Source organism: Passer montanus, unplaced genomic scaffold (assembly GCF_014805655.1).
Source record: "Passer montanus isolate IOZ18808 unplaced genomic scaffold, ASM1480565v1 scaffold158, whole genome shotgun sequence".
In the NCBI taxonomy this organism is placed as follows: domain Eukaryota; kingdom Metazoa; phylum Chordata; class Aves; order Passeriformes; family Passeridae; genus Passer; species Passer montanus.
The window spans coordinates 755,384-768,547 of record NW_024362938.1 but is presented as its reverse complement, the minus strand read 5'-3'; the positions used below and the strand labels follow the sequence as shown (position 1 = coordinate 768,547).

General features: G+C 65.3%; 1 protein-coding gene across 1 annotated transcript in view; it reads right to left on the bottom strand.

Annotated features, from left to right (window-relative positions):
• Positions 1 to 9,222: 9,222 nt before the first annotated feature.
• The window catches only part of FER1L5 (fer-1 like family member 5), an 18,454-nt gene continuing 14,512 nt past the window's right edge, over positions 9,223 to 13,164 (bottom strand). The window contains exons 41-50 of the mRNA XM_039702678.1: positions 12,746 to 12,885; positions 12,051 to 12,139; positions 11,865 to 11,960; positions 10,878 to 11,019; positions 10,652 to 10,751; positions 10,212 to 10,305; positions 9,950 to 10,097; positions 9,766 to 9,875; positions 9,555 to 9,693; positions 9,223 to 9,485 (exon numbers count right to left, since the gene is read on the bottom strand). Coding sequence (XP_039558612.1) covers positions 9,411 to 9,485; positions 9,555 to 9,693; positions 9,766 to 9,875; positions 9,950 to 10,097; positions 10,212 to 10,305; positions 10,652 to 10,751; positions 10,878 to 11,019; positions 11,865 to 11,960; positions 12,051 to 12,139; positions 12,746 to 12,885 — 1,133 coding nt within the window. The 3' untranslated portion in view covers positions 9,223 to 9,410. The remainder of the gene's footprint in view (positions 9,486 to 9,554; positions 9,694 to 9,765; positions 9,876 to 9,949; positions 10,098 to 10,211; positions 10,306 to 10,651; positions 10,752 to 10,877; positions 11,020 to 11,864; positions 11,961 to 12,050; positions 12,140 to 12,745; positions 12,886 to 13,164) is intronic.

The following is a 13,164-nucleotide window of genomic DNA, read 5'->3' as shown; positions in this document are numbered from 1 at the left end:
ATGCATTGTAAAATTTTGATTTTTGCAAAATTTGAATTTTTTCCAGGCATTGTAAGTTTTTCTTTTTGTAAATTTGGATTTTTTTCCAGGCGTTGCAAAGTTTGATTTTTGGAAAATTTGATTTTTTTTCCATGCATTGTAAAATTTTGATTTTTGCAAAATTTGAATTTTTTCCAGGCATTGTAAGTTTTTCTTTTTGTAAATTTGGATTTTTTTCCAGGCGTTGCAAAGTTTGATTTTTGTAAAATTTGATTTTTTTTCCATGCATTGTAAAATTTTGATTTTTGCAAAATTTGATTTTTTTCCATGCGTTGTAAAATTTTGATTTTTGTAAAGTTGGATTTTATTTCCATGCATTGTAAGTTTTTGCTTTTTGTAAATTTGGATTTTTTTTCCATGCATTGCGAAAGTTGATTTTTGTAAAGTTGTATATTTTTCCATTCATTGTAGAATTTTGATTTTTGTCAAGTTGGATTTTTTCCATGCATTGTAAAATTTGGGTTTTTTTCCATGCGTTGCAAAATTTTGATTTTTGTCAAGTTGGATATTTTTCCATGCATTGAAAATTTTGATTTTTGTAAAATTTGATTTTTTTTCCATGCATTGCGAAATTTTGATTTTTGTCAAGTTGGATATTTTTCCATGCATTTTAAAATTTGATTTTTGTAAAATTTGTTATTTTTCCATTCATTGTAGAAAAACTGTTTTTGCACCATTTGCTGTCCCGGGGGTCTCCCCCCGTCTGCCCCTCCCGGGTTCCCGGGGGTCTCCGTCCTCCTGCTGCTCGCGGGGTGGGGTCGCTGCCCGTCCCCGCTTTGGGGGTCTCCGTTTGGGGGCACCGGGGGGCTCGGCCCTCCCGGTACAGGGGCCGGGTCCCGGTTCTCCTCGGTCACGGAAGGGCCGGTCCGGCTCGGTTCTCCTCCGGGATGGAGGGACCGGCGGTCCCGGTTCTCCTCACTGAGGAGGGGCCGGTCGGTTCTCCCCCGTTACAGAGGGGCCGCTCGGTCCCGGTCCCCCTCGGTCACGGAAGGGCCGGTAAAGTCCCGGCCCTCCTCCCTCACTGAAGGGCCGGTCCGGCTCGGCTCTCCCCCATTAAAGAGGGGCCGGTTCGGCTCCACTCCCGTTAAGAGGGGCCGGTTGGTGCCGGTTCTCTCCGTTAAGGAGGGGCCGGTCAGTCTCGGTCCTCCCCCGTTACGGAGAATCCGGTCGGTCTCGGTCCCCCTCGGTCACGGAAAGGCCGGTAAAGTCTCGGTCCTCCTACCTCATTGAAGGGCCGGTCGGTCTCGGTCCTCCCCCGTTAAGGAGGGGCCGGTCGGTCTCGGTCCTCCTCCCTCACTGAAGGGCCGGTAAAGTCTCGGTCCTCCCCCATTAAACAGGGACCGGTTCGGCTCCACCCCCGTTCAGGAGGTACCGGCGGTCCCGGTTCTCCTCCGTTAAGGGGGAGCCGGTCGGTCTCGGTCCCCCTCCGTCACGGAAAGGCCGGTCAGTCTCGGTCTTCCTCAGTCATGGAAGGGCCGGTCCGTCTCGGATCTCCCCCGTTACACAGAGGGGCCGGCGGTCTCGGTCCTCCTCCCTCACTGAAGGGCCGGTCCGTCTCCGTTCTCCCCCATTAAAGAGGGGCCGGTTCGGCTCCACTCCCGTTAAGAGGGGCCGGTCAGTCTCGGTCCTCCTCAGTCATGGAAGGGCCGGTCCGTCTTGGATCTCCCCCGTTAAGGAGGGGCCGGTCGGTCTCGGTCCTCCTCCCTCACTGAAGGGCCGGTAAAGTCTCGGTTCTCCCCCATTAAAGAGAGACCGGTTCGGCTCCACCCCCGTTCAGGAGGTACCGGCGGTCCCGGTTCTCCTCCGTTAAGGGGGAGCCGGTCGGTCTCGGTCCCCCTCCGTCACGGAAAGGCCGGTCAGTCTCGGTCTTCCTCAGTCATGGAAGGGCCGGTCCGTCTCGGATCTCCCCCGTTACACAGAGGGGCCGGCGGTCTCGGTCCTCCTCCCTCACTGAAGGGCCGGTCCGTCTCCGTTCTCCCCCATTAAAGAGGGGCCGGTTCGGCTCCACTCCCGTTAAGAGGGGCCGGTCAGTCAGTCTCGGTCCTTCTCAGTCATGGATGGGCCGGTGGTCTCGGTCCTCCCCCATTAAAGAGAGACCGGTTCCGCTCCACCCCCGTTCAGGAGGGACGGTTGGTCTCGGATCCCCCCCGTTACAGAAGGACCGGTCGGTCTCGGTCCTCCTCAGTCATTGAAGGGCCGGTCAGTCTCGGTTCTCCCCCGTTACACAGAGGGACCGGCGGTCCCGGTTCTCCTCAGTCATGGAAGGGCCGGTCAGTCTCGGTTCTCCCCCCTTAAAGAGGCAGGCCGGTGGTCTCGGTCCTCCTCCGTCACAGAAGAGCCGGTCCGTCTCGGTTCTCCTCATTAAGGAGGGACCCGGTCGGTTCTCCCCCATGGTGGTGCCGGTTCTCCCCCGTTACGGAGAATCCGGTCGGTCCCGGTCCTCCTCAGTCACGGAAGGGCCGGTAAAGTCTCGGTCCTCCTCCCTCATTGAAGGGCCGGTCCGTCTCCGTTCTCCCCCATTAAAGAGGGGCCGGTTCGGCTCCACTCCCGTTAAGAGGGGCCGGTCAGTCTCGGTCCTCCTCCCTCACTGAAGGGCCGGTAAAGTCTCGGTCCTCCCCCATTAAACAGGGACCGGTTCGGCTCCACCCCCGTTCAGGAGGGACGGTTGGTCTCGGAACTCCCCCGTACAGAGGGGCCGGTAAAGTCTCGGTCCTCCTCAGTCACGGAAGGGCCGGTGGTCTCGGTCCTCCTCCCTCATTGAAGGGCCGGTCCGTCTCCGTTCTCCCCCATTAAAGAGGGGCCGGTTCGGCTCCACTCCCGTTAAGAGGGGCCGGTCAGTCTCGGTCCTCCTCCCTCACTGAAGGGCCGGTCCGTCTCCGTTCTCCCCCATTAAAGAGGGGCCGGTTCGGCTCCACTCCCGTTAAGAGGGGCCGGTCAGTCAGTCTCGGTCCTTCTCAGTCATGGATGGGCCGGTGGTCTCGGTCCTCCCCCATTAAAGAGAGACCGGTTCCGCTCCACTCCCGTTCAGGAGGGACGGTTGGTCTCGGATCTCCCCCGTTACAGAAGGACCGGTCGGTCTCGGTCCTCCTCAGTCATTGAAGGGCCGGTCAGTCTCGGTTCTCCCCCGTTACACAGAGGGACCGGCGGTCCCGGTTCTCCTCAGTCATGGAAGGGCCGGTCAGTCTCGGTTCTCCCCCCTTAAAGAGGCAGGCCGGTGGTCTCGGTCCTCCTCCGTCACAGAAGAGCCGGTCCGTCTCGGTTCTCCTCATTAAGGAGGGACCCGGTCGGTTCTCCCCCATGGTGGAGGGGCCGGTGGTGCCGGTTCTCCCCCGTTAAGGAGAATCCGGTCGGTCCCGGTCCTCCTCAGTCACGGAAGGGCCGGTAAAGTCTCGGTCCTCCTCCCTCATTGAAGGGCCGGTCCGTCTCCGTTCTCCCCCATTAAAGAGGGGCCGGTTCGGCTCCACTCCCGTTAAGAGGGGCCGGTCAGTCTCGGTCCTCCTCCCTCACTCATGGATGGGCCGGTGGTCTCGGTCCTCCCCCATTAAAGAGAGACCGGTTCGGCTCCACCCCCGTTCAGGAGGTACCGGCGGTCCCGGTTCTCCTCCGTTAAGGGGGAGCCGGTCGGTCTCGGTCCCCCTCCGTCACGGAAAGGCCGGTCAGTCTCGGTCTTCCTCAGTCATGGAAGGGCCGGTCCGTCTCGGATCTCCCCCGTTACACAGAGGGGCCGGCGGTCTCGGTCCTCCTCCCTCACTGAAGGGCCGGTCCGTCTCCGTTCTCCCCATTAAAGAGGGGCCGGTTCGGCTCCACTCCCGTTAAGAGGGGCCGGTCAGTCAGTCTCGGTCCTTCTCAGTCATGGATGGGCCGGTGGTCTCGGTCCTCCCCCATTAAAGAGAGACCGGTTCCGCTCCACTCCCGTTCAGGAGGGACGGTTGGTCTCGGATCCCCCCCCGTTACACAGAGGGACCGGCGGTCCCGGTTCTCCTCAGTCATGGAAGGGCCGGTCAGTCTCGGTTCTCCCCCCTTAAAGAGGCAGGCCGGTGGTCTCGGTCCTCCTCCGTCACAGAAGAGCCGGTCCGTCTCGGTTCTCCTCATTAAGGAGGGACCCGGTCGGTTCTCCCCCATGGTGGAGGGGCCGGTGGTGCCGGTTCTCCCCCGTTAAGGAGAATCCGGTCGGTCCCGGTCCTCCTCAGTCACGGAAGGGCCGGTAAAGTCTCGGTCCTCCTCCCTCATTGAAGGGCCGGTCCGTCTCCGTTCTCCCCCATTAAAGAGGGGCCGGTTCGGCTCCACTCCCGTTAAGAGGGGCCGGTCAGTCTCGGTCCTCCTCCCTCACTGAAGGGCCGGTAAAGCCTCGGTCCTCCCCCATTAAACAGGGACGGGTTCGGCTCCACTCCCGTTCAGGAGGGACGGTTGGTCTCGGTTCTCCCCCATTAAGGAGAATCCGGTCGGTCTCGGTCCTCCTCAGTCACGGAAGGGCCGGTAAAGTCTCGGTCCTCCTCCCTCACTGAAGGGCCGGTCCGTCCCGGTTCTCCCCCATTAAAGAGGGGCCGGTTAGCCTCCACCCCCGTTGGACGGTTGGTCTCGGACCTCCCCCGTTACAGAAGGACCGGCTGGTCCCGGTTCGGCTCCACCCCCGTTCAGGAGGGGCCGGTCAGTCTCGGTCCTCCTCAGTCACAGAAGGGCCGGTAAAGTCTCGGTTCTCCTCCGGGATGGAGGGACCGGCGGTCTCGGTCCTTCTCCCTCATTGAAGGGCCGGTAAAGTCTCGGTTCTCCTCTATTAAAGAGGGACCGGTTCGGCTCCACTCCCGTTAAGGAGGGGCCAGTCGGTCTCGGTCCTCCTCCGTTAAGGAGGGGCCGGTGGGTTCCGGTTCTCCCCCGTTATGGAGAAGCCGGTCGGTCTCGGTCCTCCTCGGTCATGGAAGGGCCGGTAAAGTCTCGGTCCTCGCCCCTTACAGAGGGAGGCCGGTGGTCTCGGCCCTCCTCCCTCATGGAAGGGCCGGTCCGTCCCGGTTCTCCCCATTAAAGAGGGGCCGGTTCGGCTCCACTCCCGGTAAGGAGGGGCCGGTCGGTCTCGGTCCTCCTCGGTCATGGAAGGGCCGGTAAAGTCTCGGTCCTCCTCCGGGATAGAGGGACCGGCGGTCTCGGTCCTTCTCCGTCATGGGAGGCCCGGTCCGTCCCGCTTCTCCCCCGTTATAGAGCAGCCGGTTCGGCTCCACTCCCGTCCTGTGCGGGGATGAACGGGGGGGTCCGACCATTTCCGTCCTCCCCCCATTACCTGGGGCGTCCCAGTTCTGCTTAACTTAGCCTGGGCCGGGGCCGGTCTCGCTGGAGCGGTGTCCGGTGTGGCGGCCGCACCGTCGGTTACCGGGAACTGGCACCGTCTGCGCCCACTGCGGGGGGATGGATGGGGTCATCTCCGGCCTCCTTCCCGTTACCGGGAGGGGCCGGATCGCCTCCGTCCGTGCTTACCGAGATGTGGGCGGGGGGCGGTCTCCATGGAGCGGAGTCACCGGTGGGGTCTCCGCGCCCGTGCAGTCACCGGGGGCCGGGACCGTCTGTAGCCGCTGTGGAGAAAAAGGAGAGGGTTAGTAGGGCATCCCTGGCTGCCGCCGGGCTGGGTTCGTGCTTACCTGAGTGCGGGCTGGGGTGGGCTCCGTGTCCGGTGGGGTCTCCGGCTGCCCCGGCGTCCATCGTCGCGATCCTCCCATGTCCATCGCCGCGATCCTCGGGTGACCGGCCGCCCGGTCCGGGGGCTCTGGCCACTCCCGTGTCCACCGCCGCGATCCTCCGGTGTCCGCCGCCCCGGGGGGCTCTGACCGCTCCGGTGTCCACCGCCGCGATCCCGCGGTGTCCGGGCGCCCCGGTCCCCCGGTGTCCACCGCCGCCGGGCCCGGTCTCCTCCCGCTCCGCTCCGTTCCGCTCCTCCGCCGCTCCCGGTGCCGAACTGGGACCCCCGCGCCCGCCGCCGCCTTATATACCCGGCCCGAGCCACGGCCCCCGGACGACAGCCAATGGGAGTCGAGAAAACAGCGTGGGGGGCGGAGCAAGCAGCGTTCCACATTGTGAGCAAACAGCGGGGAGGCGGGACCAAAGCGCAGCCGAGCGATCTGATTGGTCGGGAGGCGGAGCGTTCCAAAAGGGGCGTGGCCCGAGCCGAGGGGGCGGGGTGGGGGCGGGGCGATGCTAAACCCGGGATTTTGGGAGAATTTCCTGCCTATTAATAAAAGATTGTTATTTTTTTTCACTTTCATCTCATCATTTCTTCGCTACGGAAATTGGGATTATTGGAAATTGGGGCTGAATTATTGAAAATTTGAATTAGATTATTGGAAACTGCAACTGGACCATCGGAAATTGGGATTATCGCAATCCTAAAGGAGGGAAACTCAGGCCATTAAATCCCATTTTCATTTCAAGCTTCCCTGACACCAGCACGATGACAGAACCCACGGGCTCCATGGAACCCCATGACGTCACAGAGCCAGGAATGATGGAACCCAGGCTCTGTTGTGACACGCAGGCGTTCCATGCCTGGTGGCACCAGGGCGGCGTCATGACAACGGAACCGCAGGGGGAGGGGGCTCTGGGACCCCAGCCTAATTTCTGGGGTGCCCAGGTTTATGGGGAGGGGTCTCTGTGGACCCCATCCCCACTTCTGGGGTGCCCAGGTTTATGGGGAGGGGTCTCTGGGTGTCCCAGCCTCATTTCTGGTGGTTCCAGGCCCATGGGGAGGGGTCTCTGTGGGTCTCAGCCCCATTTCTGGGGTGCCCCCCTTTATGGGGAGGGGTCTCTGTGGGTCCCAGCCCATTTTTTGTGTTCTTGGGCCCTTGGGGAGGGGTCTTTGAGGGTCCCATCCCCATTTTTAGGGTGCCCAGGCCCATGGGGAGGGGTCTCTTGTCGCTGCAGGACACAAGACAACGGGACACAGACACACTGCTGCTCTCGGGACAGGAGAAAAAAGGCAGTTTATTTTCTGACTCCAGCATTTATAGACTCCCAAAGGTGACAGAGGATTGGAGGGTGGCAGTGCCACCTCTCCAGGCCCACAAACCAACAGCCCGTCAACGTTCTCCTCCTCCATAAAAGAATGCAAAACAATAAGTGGTTTACAGAGAGTGTGTGAGATAGATTGATACAAGAACGCAAACATCAGAAGGCTTAGAAAGTCTTACAAAATCAGGGCGACAGTCTCTGGGGGTCCCAACTCCATTTCTGGGGTGTTCCCGTTTATGGGGAGGGGTCTCTGTGGGTCCCTGTGGGTCCCAGCCCCATTTTTTGTCATCTTGGGCCCATGGGGAGGGGTCTCTGAGAGTCCCAGTCTCATTTCTGGTGGTGCCCAGGTTTATGGGGAGGGGTCTCAGGGGGTCCCAGCTCCATGGAAGGGGTCTTGGAGGGTCCCAGGTCCATTTCTGGTGGTCTTGGGCCCATGGGGAGGGGTCTCTGTGGCTCCCAGCCCCATTTCTGGGGTGCCCAGGCCCACGGGGAGGGGTCTCTGAGGGTCCCCTGCCCACTTTGGGGGGTCCCACCCCCACTTTGGGGGGGGTCTTTGTGATTCATGTGGGTGCCACGCAGCTCGTGGGGACAGCACAGACCAGCCACACCATTTAATGGGATTTTTTTTGCCAATTTTATTTTTGGTTCTCTCCGGGAGCCCGGCGTGGTCCCTCGGTGCCCCGGCGGTGCTCGGTCCTTACCCTGGCTGGGCCGGGGGCGGCGCCGCTGCCGGTCGGAGGGGCCGGTACCGGGAAGGCGGCGGCGAGAAAAGGCGCAAGGGCGGCGAGAAGCGGCGCATCCCCGTCCCTCCCAACTCCCTCCCATCCCTCCCACGACCCCCGTGAGGGGCTCCGGGCTGGAGTCCCGAGGTCGAGGCGCTGCCGGAGCTCCGGTGTTGGGGGTCCCGAGCGCTCCCCCCGCTCCGCTCCGCCGCTGGAACCGGACTGACCCCAAGCCCCTCCGCCGCTTTATATAGTCAGGTTAGCCCCGCCCCCTCGGCGGCAGCCAATGGGAGCCGAGCCTGGGCCGGGGGCGGCGCCGCTGCCGGTCGGAGGGGCCGGTACCGGGAAGGCGGCGGCGAGAAAAGGCGCAAGGGCGGCGAGAAGCGGCGCATCCCCGTCCCTCCCAACTCCCTCCCATCCCTCCCACGACCCCCGTGAGGGGCTCCGGGCTGGAGTCCCGAGGTCGAGGCGCTGCCGGAGCTCCGGTGTTGGGGGTCCCGAGCGCTCCCCCCGCTCCGCTCCGCCGCTGGAACCGGACTGACCCCCCAATCCCCGCAGCCGCTTTATATAGTCAGGTTAGCCCCGCCCCCTCGGCGGCAGCCAATGGGAGCCGAGCGCCACCAATGAGGGGCGGGGCATAGCGCGTTTTGCATTGTTGGGACACAATGAGGGGCGGGGCCGGAGCGAGACGGAGCGATGCGATTGGCTGGGAGGGTTCCGCGGGGCGGGGCCGGGGCGCACCGGGCCCGGTCACCGGGAGCGTCCGGCTCGGCCCGGGCAGGGACAGAGCCGGGGCAGGGCCGGGGCAGGGACAGGGCTGGGGCAGGGCAGGGACAGGCTCGGGGCATCTCCGCCCTCCGGCCCCGGGGGGGTCACCGGGAGCGTCCGGCTCGGCCCGGGGCAGGGACGGGGCCGGGGCAGGGCCGGGGCATCTCCGCCCTCCGGCCCCGGGATGCTCCGGCCGGGGCCCGGCCTTGCCCCGGCACAGTCGGCCCAGGGCTCCGGTGCGGAGCGGGCACGGCTGCCGGTGGCCGCACCCGTTTCCCCTGGGGATGCTCGCCCCGGTGTCCGTCGTTGTTGTCCCGGCGGGATGCTCGCCCCGGTGTCCGTTTTCCCCTCCCCGGGCGATCTCCGCCCTCCTCATTCCCGGGAATTATCGGTGCGGGTGCTGTCTCCGTTGCACTCGCCCCGGGGGATGCTCCGGCCGGTGTCCGTCCGTGCTTCCCCCGGCCCGGCCCGGCGGGCAGGGAGCCCGGCTGGCTCTCCGCCTCCACGGCCCGCCGCGATCCGGCACCGGGAGCAGCGGGGCCGGCGCCGCTCCCGCCTCCCTCCCCGCCCCGCCCGGGAGACCGGGGCTGGCGCTGGGCTGGGGGCTGGTGACGGATCGGGGTTCGGGCAGGAATTTGGGAGCTGGAGCTGGAGCTGGGGCTGGAGTTAGGGCTGGGTTTGGGATCGGGGCTGGGCTCAGCGCGTCCGTGTCCCCCCCGACCGCCAGAGACGGGAACGATGCTCCGGGGCTGCTCGGACACGGCTTTGTTAGGGGGGAACGTGGATGGACAGCGGCTCCGGAGCGGGGCCATCCCTCCTGGCCGCAGAACCCACCGAGCCCACCCGGAGGGGGCTCGGAGCCGGGGAATGGCGGGGCCGGGCGGTTCCTCCTCAGCGCTGCGCTCCGGGACGCTCCGTGCCCGGCGGGAGCGGGCGCGGCTCAGCCACCTTCACCGTGAGCGAGCCCTGCGGGGGACACGGGGGGCTCAGGGCGCGCCCGGGGTGGCAGCGGGGCGCTCGGGGGTCGGTGCTCACCGGGAAGAAGGAGTGGATCAGCAGCAGCAGCAGGAGCGCCGCCAGCCCCAGGCCGAGCCACAGCAGGTAGCGCCAGCGGATGCCGTGTAGGACGAGGCTCAGCGGGGACCGCAGCCACAGGAACGACGACTTGGGGCGCCTGTGGGGACACCGGGCTCAGCCACCGCCTGTGCCCTGCCCGCTGGCCCCTCCTGGCCCGGCCCGGGCTCACCTGGGCTCGGGCAGTGCCGGGTGCTTGTTGGGCTCCTCCCGGCCCTTCCCCACCGGCCGCTCCTCCGCCTCCCGCGCCGTCAGCAGCTCCAGGCTGAGCTCCAGCTTCCCCTGCGGGGCCCGGCTGGATCTGTCCCCGCTGTCCCCAGCCCCGCGCGGGTGTCCCCAGCCCGTCCCCAGCCTACCGAGAGCCGCTGGCCGCCGTCCTCCTGCACGGTGCAGGGCCACCAGCCGCGGGCCCTTCTCCTGCGGAACAGGTTCAGCGGCGAGCGCTGCAGCGCCGGGGCGCGGCACCAGCGCCGGGAGAGCCGCCGGGAGAGCCGCGCCACCGGCAGCCAGCCCCGGGAGCAGCGGGGCAGCGACAGCCAGGCCCGGGCCAGCCAGCCCCGGGAGAAGCGGGGCAGGCAGAGCCAGGCCCGGGACAGCCAGGGCCAGGAGAGCCAGGGCCAGGAGAGCCAGGGCAGCTCCGGCGGCGTGGCCCGGCACAGGCGGGGGCTGGGGGCCGGGCGGGGCAGCCGCAGCAGCTCCAGCTCCAGGATCCCTGCGGGACAGGCCAGGGGACAGCTCTGTCACCTGGGGAAGCTCCTTATCAATGGGAGCTCCTTATCATCACTGGGAACTTCTTACAATCAACGGAATCTTCTTATCATCAATGGGTCCTTCTTATGATTAATGGGTGCTTCCTGTCCCCTGTGGCCTTTCCCTGTCCCCGGTGGCTGTCCCCTGTCCCCTCTGACTGTCCCCTGTCGCCGCTGCCTGTCCCCTGTCCCCTGTGGCCATTCCCTGTCCCCTGTGGCCGTTCCCTGCCCCACTGGCAGTCCCCTGTCCCCACTGGCTGTCCCCTGTCCCCCGCGGTGTCCCCCCGGCGGTGACACGGGCTCTCTCACCCAGCAGATCGTCCGCCTTGAACTTGTCATTGTCCCACACCTGCAGGATGAGTTTGGGCGGCACCTTCAGCAGCGTCGCGTCCAAGCTCCACACGTGCTCCTGCCCGGGGACACGGCAACGTCGCGCGTGTCCCCAGGGAATGTCCCCAGGCGTGTCCCCAGGGAATGTCCCCAGGCGTGTCCCCAGGCGTGTCCCCAAGCCTGTCCCGCCCCGGCTGTGGCTGACCTTGCGCTGGATGGCGCAGAGCTTCTCGGCCGCCAGGAACTCGAAGGGGAACACGAAGCGCCAGTTGAAGGCGCCGCTGCCGTTCCGGGAGCGGTAGTGGATGTCGGTGTGCTGCCGCTGCTCGGGGAGCCCGTCCAGCCACCTGCGGGGACAGCGCTGTCACCGTGTGCCACCCCAGGGGACAGGGCTGCCGCTGCTCGGGGAGCCCGTCCAGCCACCTGCGGGGACAGCGCTGTCACCGCGTGCCACCCCCGGGGACGCCGCTGTCACCTCTGTGCCCACATGGATACACCGCTGTCACCTCTGTGCCATCCCAGCCACCTGTGCCACCCCCAGGGGACACTGCTATCACCGTATGCCACCTCCAGGGGACACCGCTGTCACCTCTGTGCCCATCCCAGCCTGTCCAGCCACCTGCGGGGACAGCGCTGTCACCTCTGTGCCCACATGGATGGGGACCCTGGGGTGACAGGGACCTGGGGTTGGGGACCCTGGGGTGACAAAGGACCCGCGGGTGGGTGCCAGAGGCTCTGGGGCGAGCAGGGCAGAAGCTGGGAGGCCAGGGGACACCGCTGTCACCTCTGTGCCCATCCCAGCCTGTCCAGCCACCTGCGGGGACAGCGCTGTCACCCCGTGCCACCCCCAGGGGACACCGCTGTCACCTCGGTGCCCACATGGACGGGGACCCTGGGGTGACAGGGACCTGGGGTTGGGGACCCTGGGGTGACAAAGGACCCGCGGGTGGGTGCCAGAGGCTCTGGGGCGAGCAGGGCAGAAGCTGGGACACCTCTGTGCCATCCCAGCCACCTGTGCCACCCCCAGGGGACACCGCTGTCACCTCGGTGCCCACATGGACGGGGACCCTGGGGTGACAGGGACCTGGGGTTGGGGACCCTGGGGTGACAAAGGACCCGCGGGTGGGTGCCAGAGGCTCTGGGGGGAGCAGGGCAGAACTGGGGGGTGACAGGGGACACGCTGGGGACACACCCCGACACGTAGATGTCACTCATGCGCTGGCCCAGCAGGTTGACGTCGCCAAGGTCCGCGTCCCGCACGTTCCACACCACGCAGCGCAGCTCGTACCTCGGGAGGGGACAGGACGTGTCACGGGGTGGCGCTGTCCCCGCGGGCTGGTCCCTGTCCCCTCGGGGCTGGTCCCTGTCCCTCACTCACCCCTCGGCCTTGCGGGGGTCGATGTTCACCGGGGGCCCGGGGGGACCGAGGCTGGCGGGGAAAATGTCCACCCACATCTGCACCTTGCCCTGGGGACAGCGGCACGGGCTGGCACCGGCCCGAGTGTCCCCGAGTGTCCCCTCTCTGTCCCCACGGCTCCTCATCACCGCGGGGTCCCTTTGTCCCACCAGCGTCTGTCCTTGTCACCCCCCGGCCGCATCACGCACTCCGGGGCTCCCTGGCGCCCACCTCAGTGTCCCTGTCACTGCAGTGTCCCTGTCACCCCAGAGTCCCCACCACACTCCCAGCCCGGTGTCGCTGTCCCCGGGGTGTGGCTGTCCCCGAGTGTCCCTGTCACCCCAGAGTCCCCACCACACCCCCAGCCCGGTGTCGCTGTCCCGGGTGTCGCTTTCCCCGCTGTGGCTGTCCCGGGTGTGGCTGTCCCCGGGGTGTGTCTCTCCCCGGGGTGTGGCTGTCCCCGTGTCGCTGTCCCCGGTGTCACTGTCCCGGTGTCCCTGTCCCGGTGTCCCTGTCCCGGTGTCGCTGTCCCGGTGTCCCTGTCCCGGTGTCCCTGTCCCTGGGTGTCCCTGTCCCGGTGTCCCTGTCCCCGGGTGTCGCTGTCCCGGTGTCCCTGTCCCGGTGTCACTCTCGCCGGTGTCCCTGTCCCGGTGTCGCTGTCCCCGTGTCGCTGTCACCTGCTCCAGGCCGGGCTGGGCGCGGCTCTGCAGCCCGCGGGTCTCCAGGTGCTCCGGGACGAGCTCGCACAGGTTCAGCACGTGCAGGGCCAGGCGCTCCCGGGGGGGCCCCGCGTGTCGCGCCGGGGGGTGGCCCCGCTCTGGGACACCGAGCCGCCTGCCACCCGCCCCACAGCCGCCCCAAAGAGCCGCCAGATCCCCCCAAAGCCCCTCCAGACCCTCCCCAGATCCCCCAAACTCTCCAGACCCCCCAAATCCTCCCCAATCCTCTCCAGACCCCCCCAAATCCTCCCCAGACCCCACCCAGATCCCCCAAAACGCTCTCCAGACCTCCCCAGATCCTCTGAGACTCCTCCAACCCAACCCAGACCCTCCCCAGACCCCCCAAAACCCCCCAAACTCCCCAAACCCCCCAATCC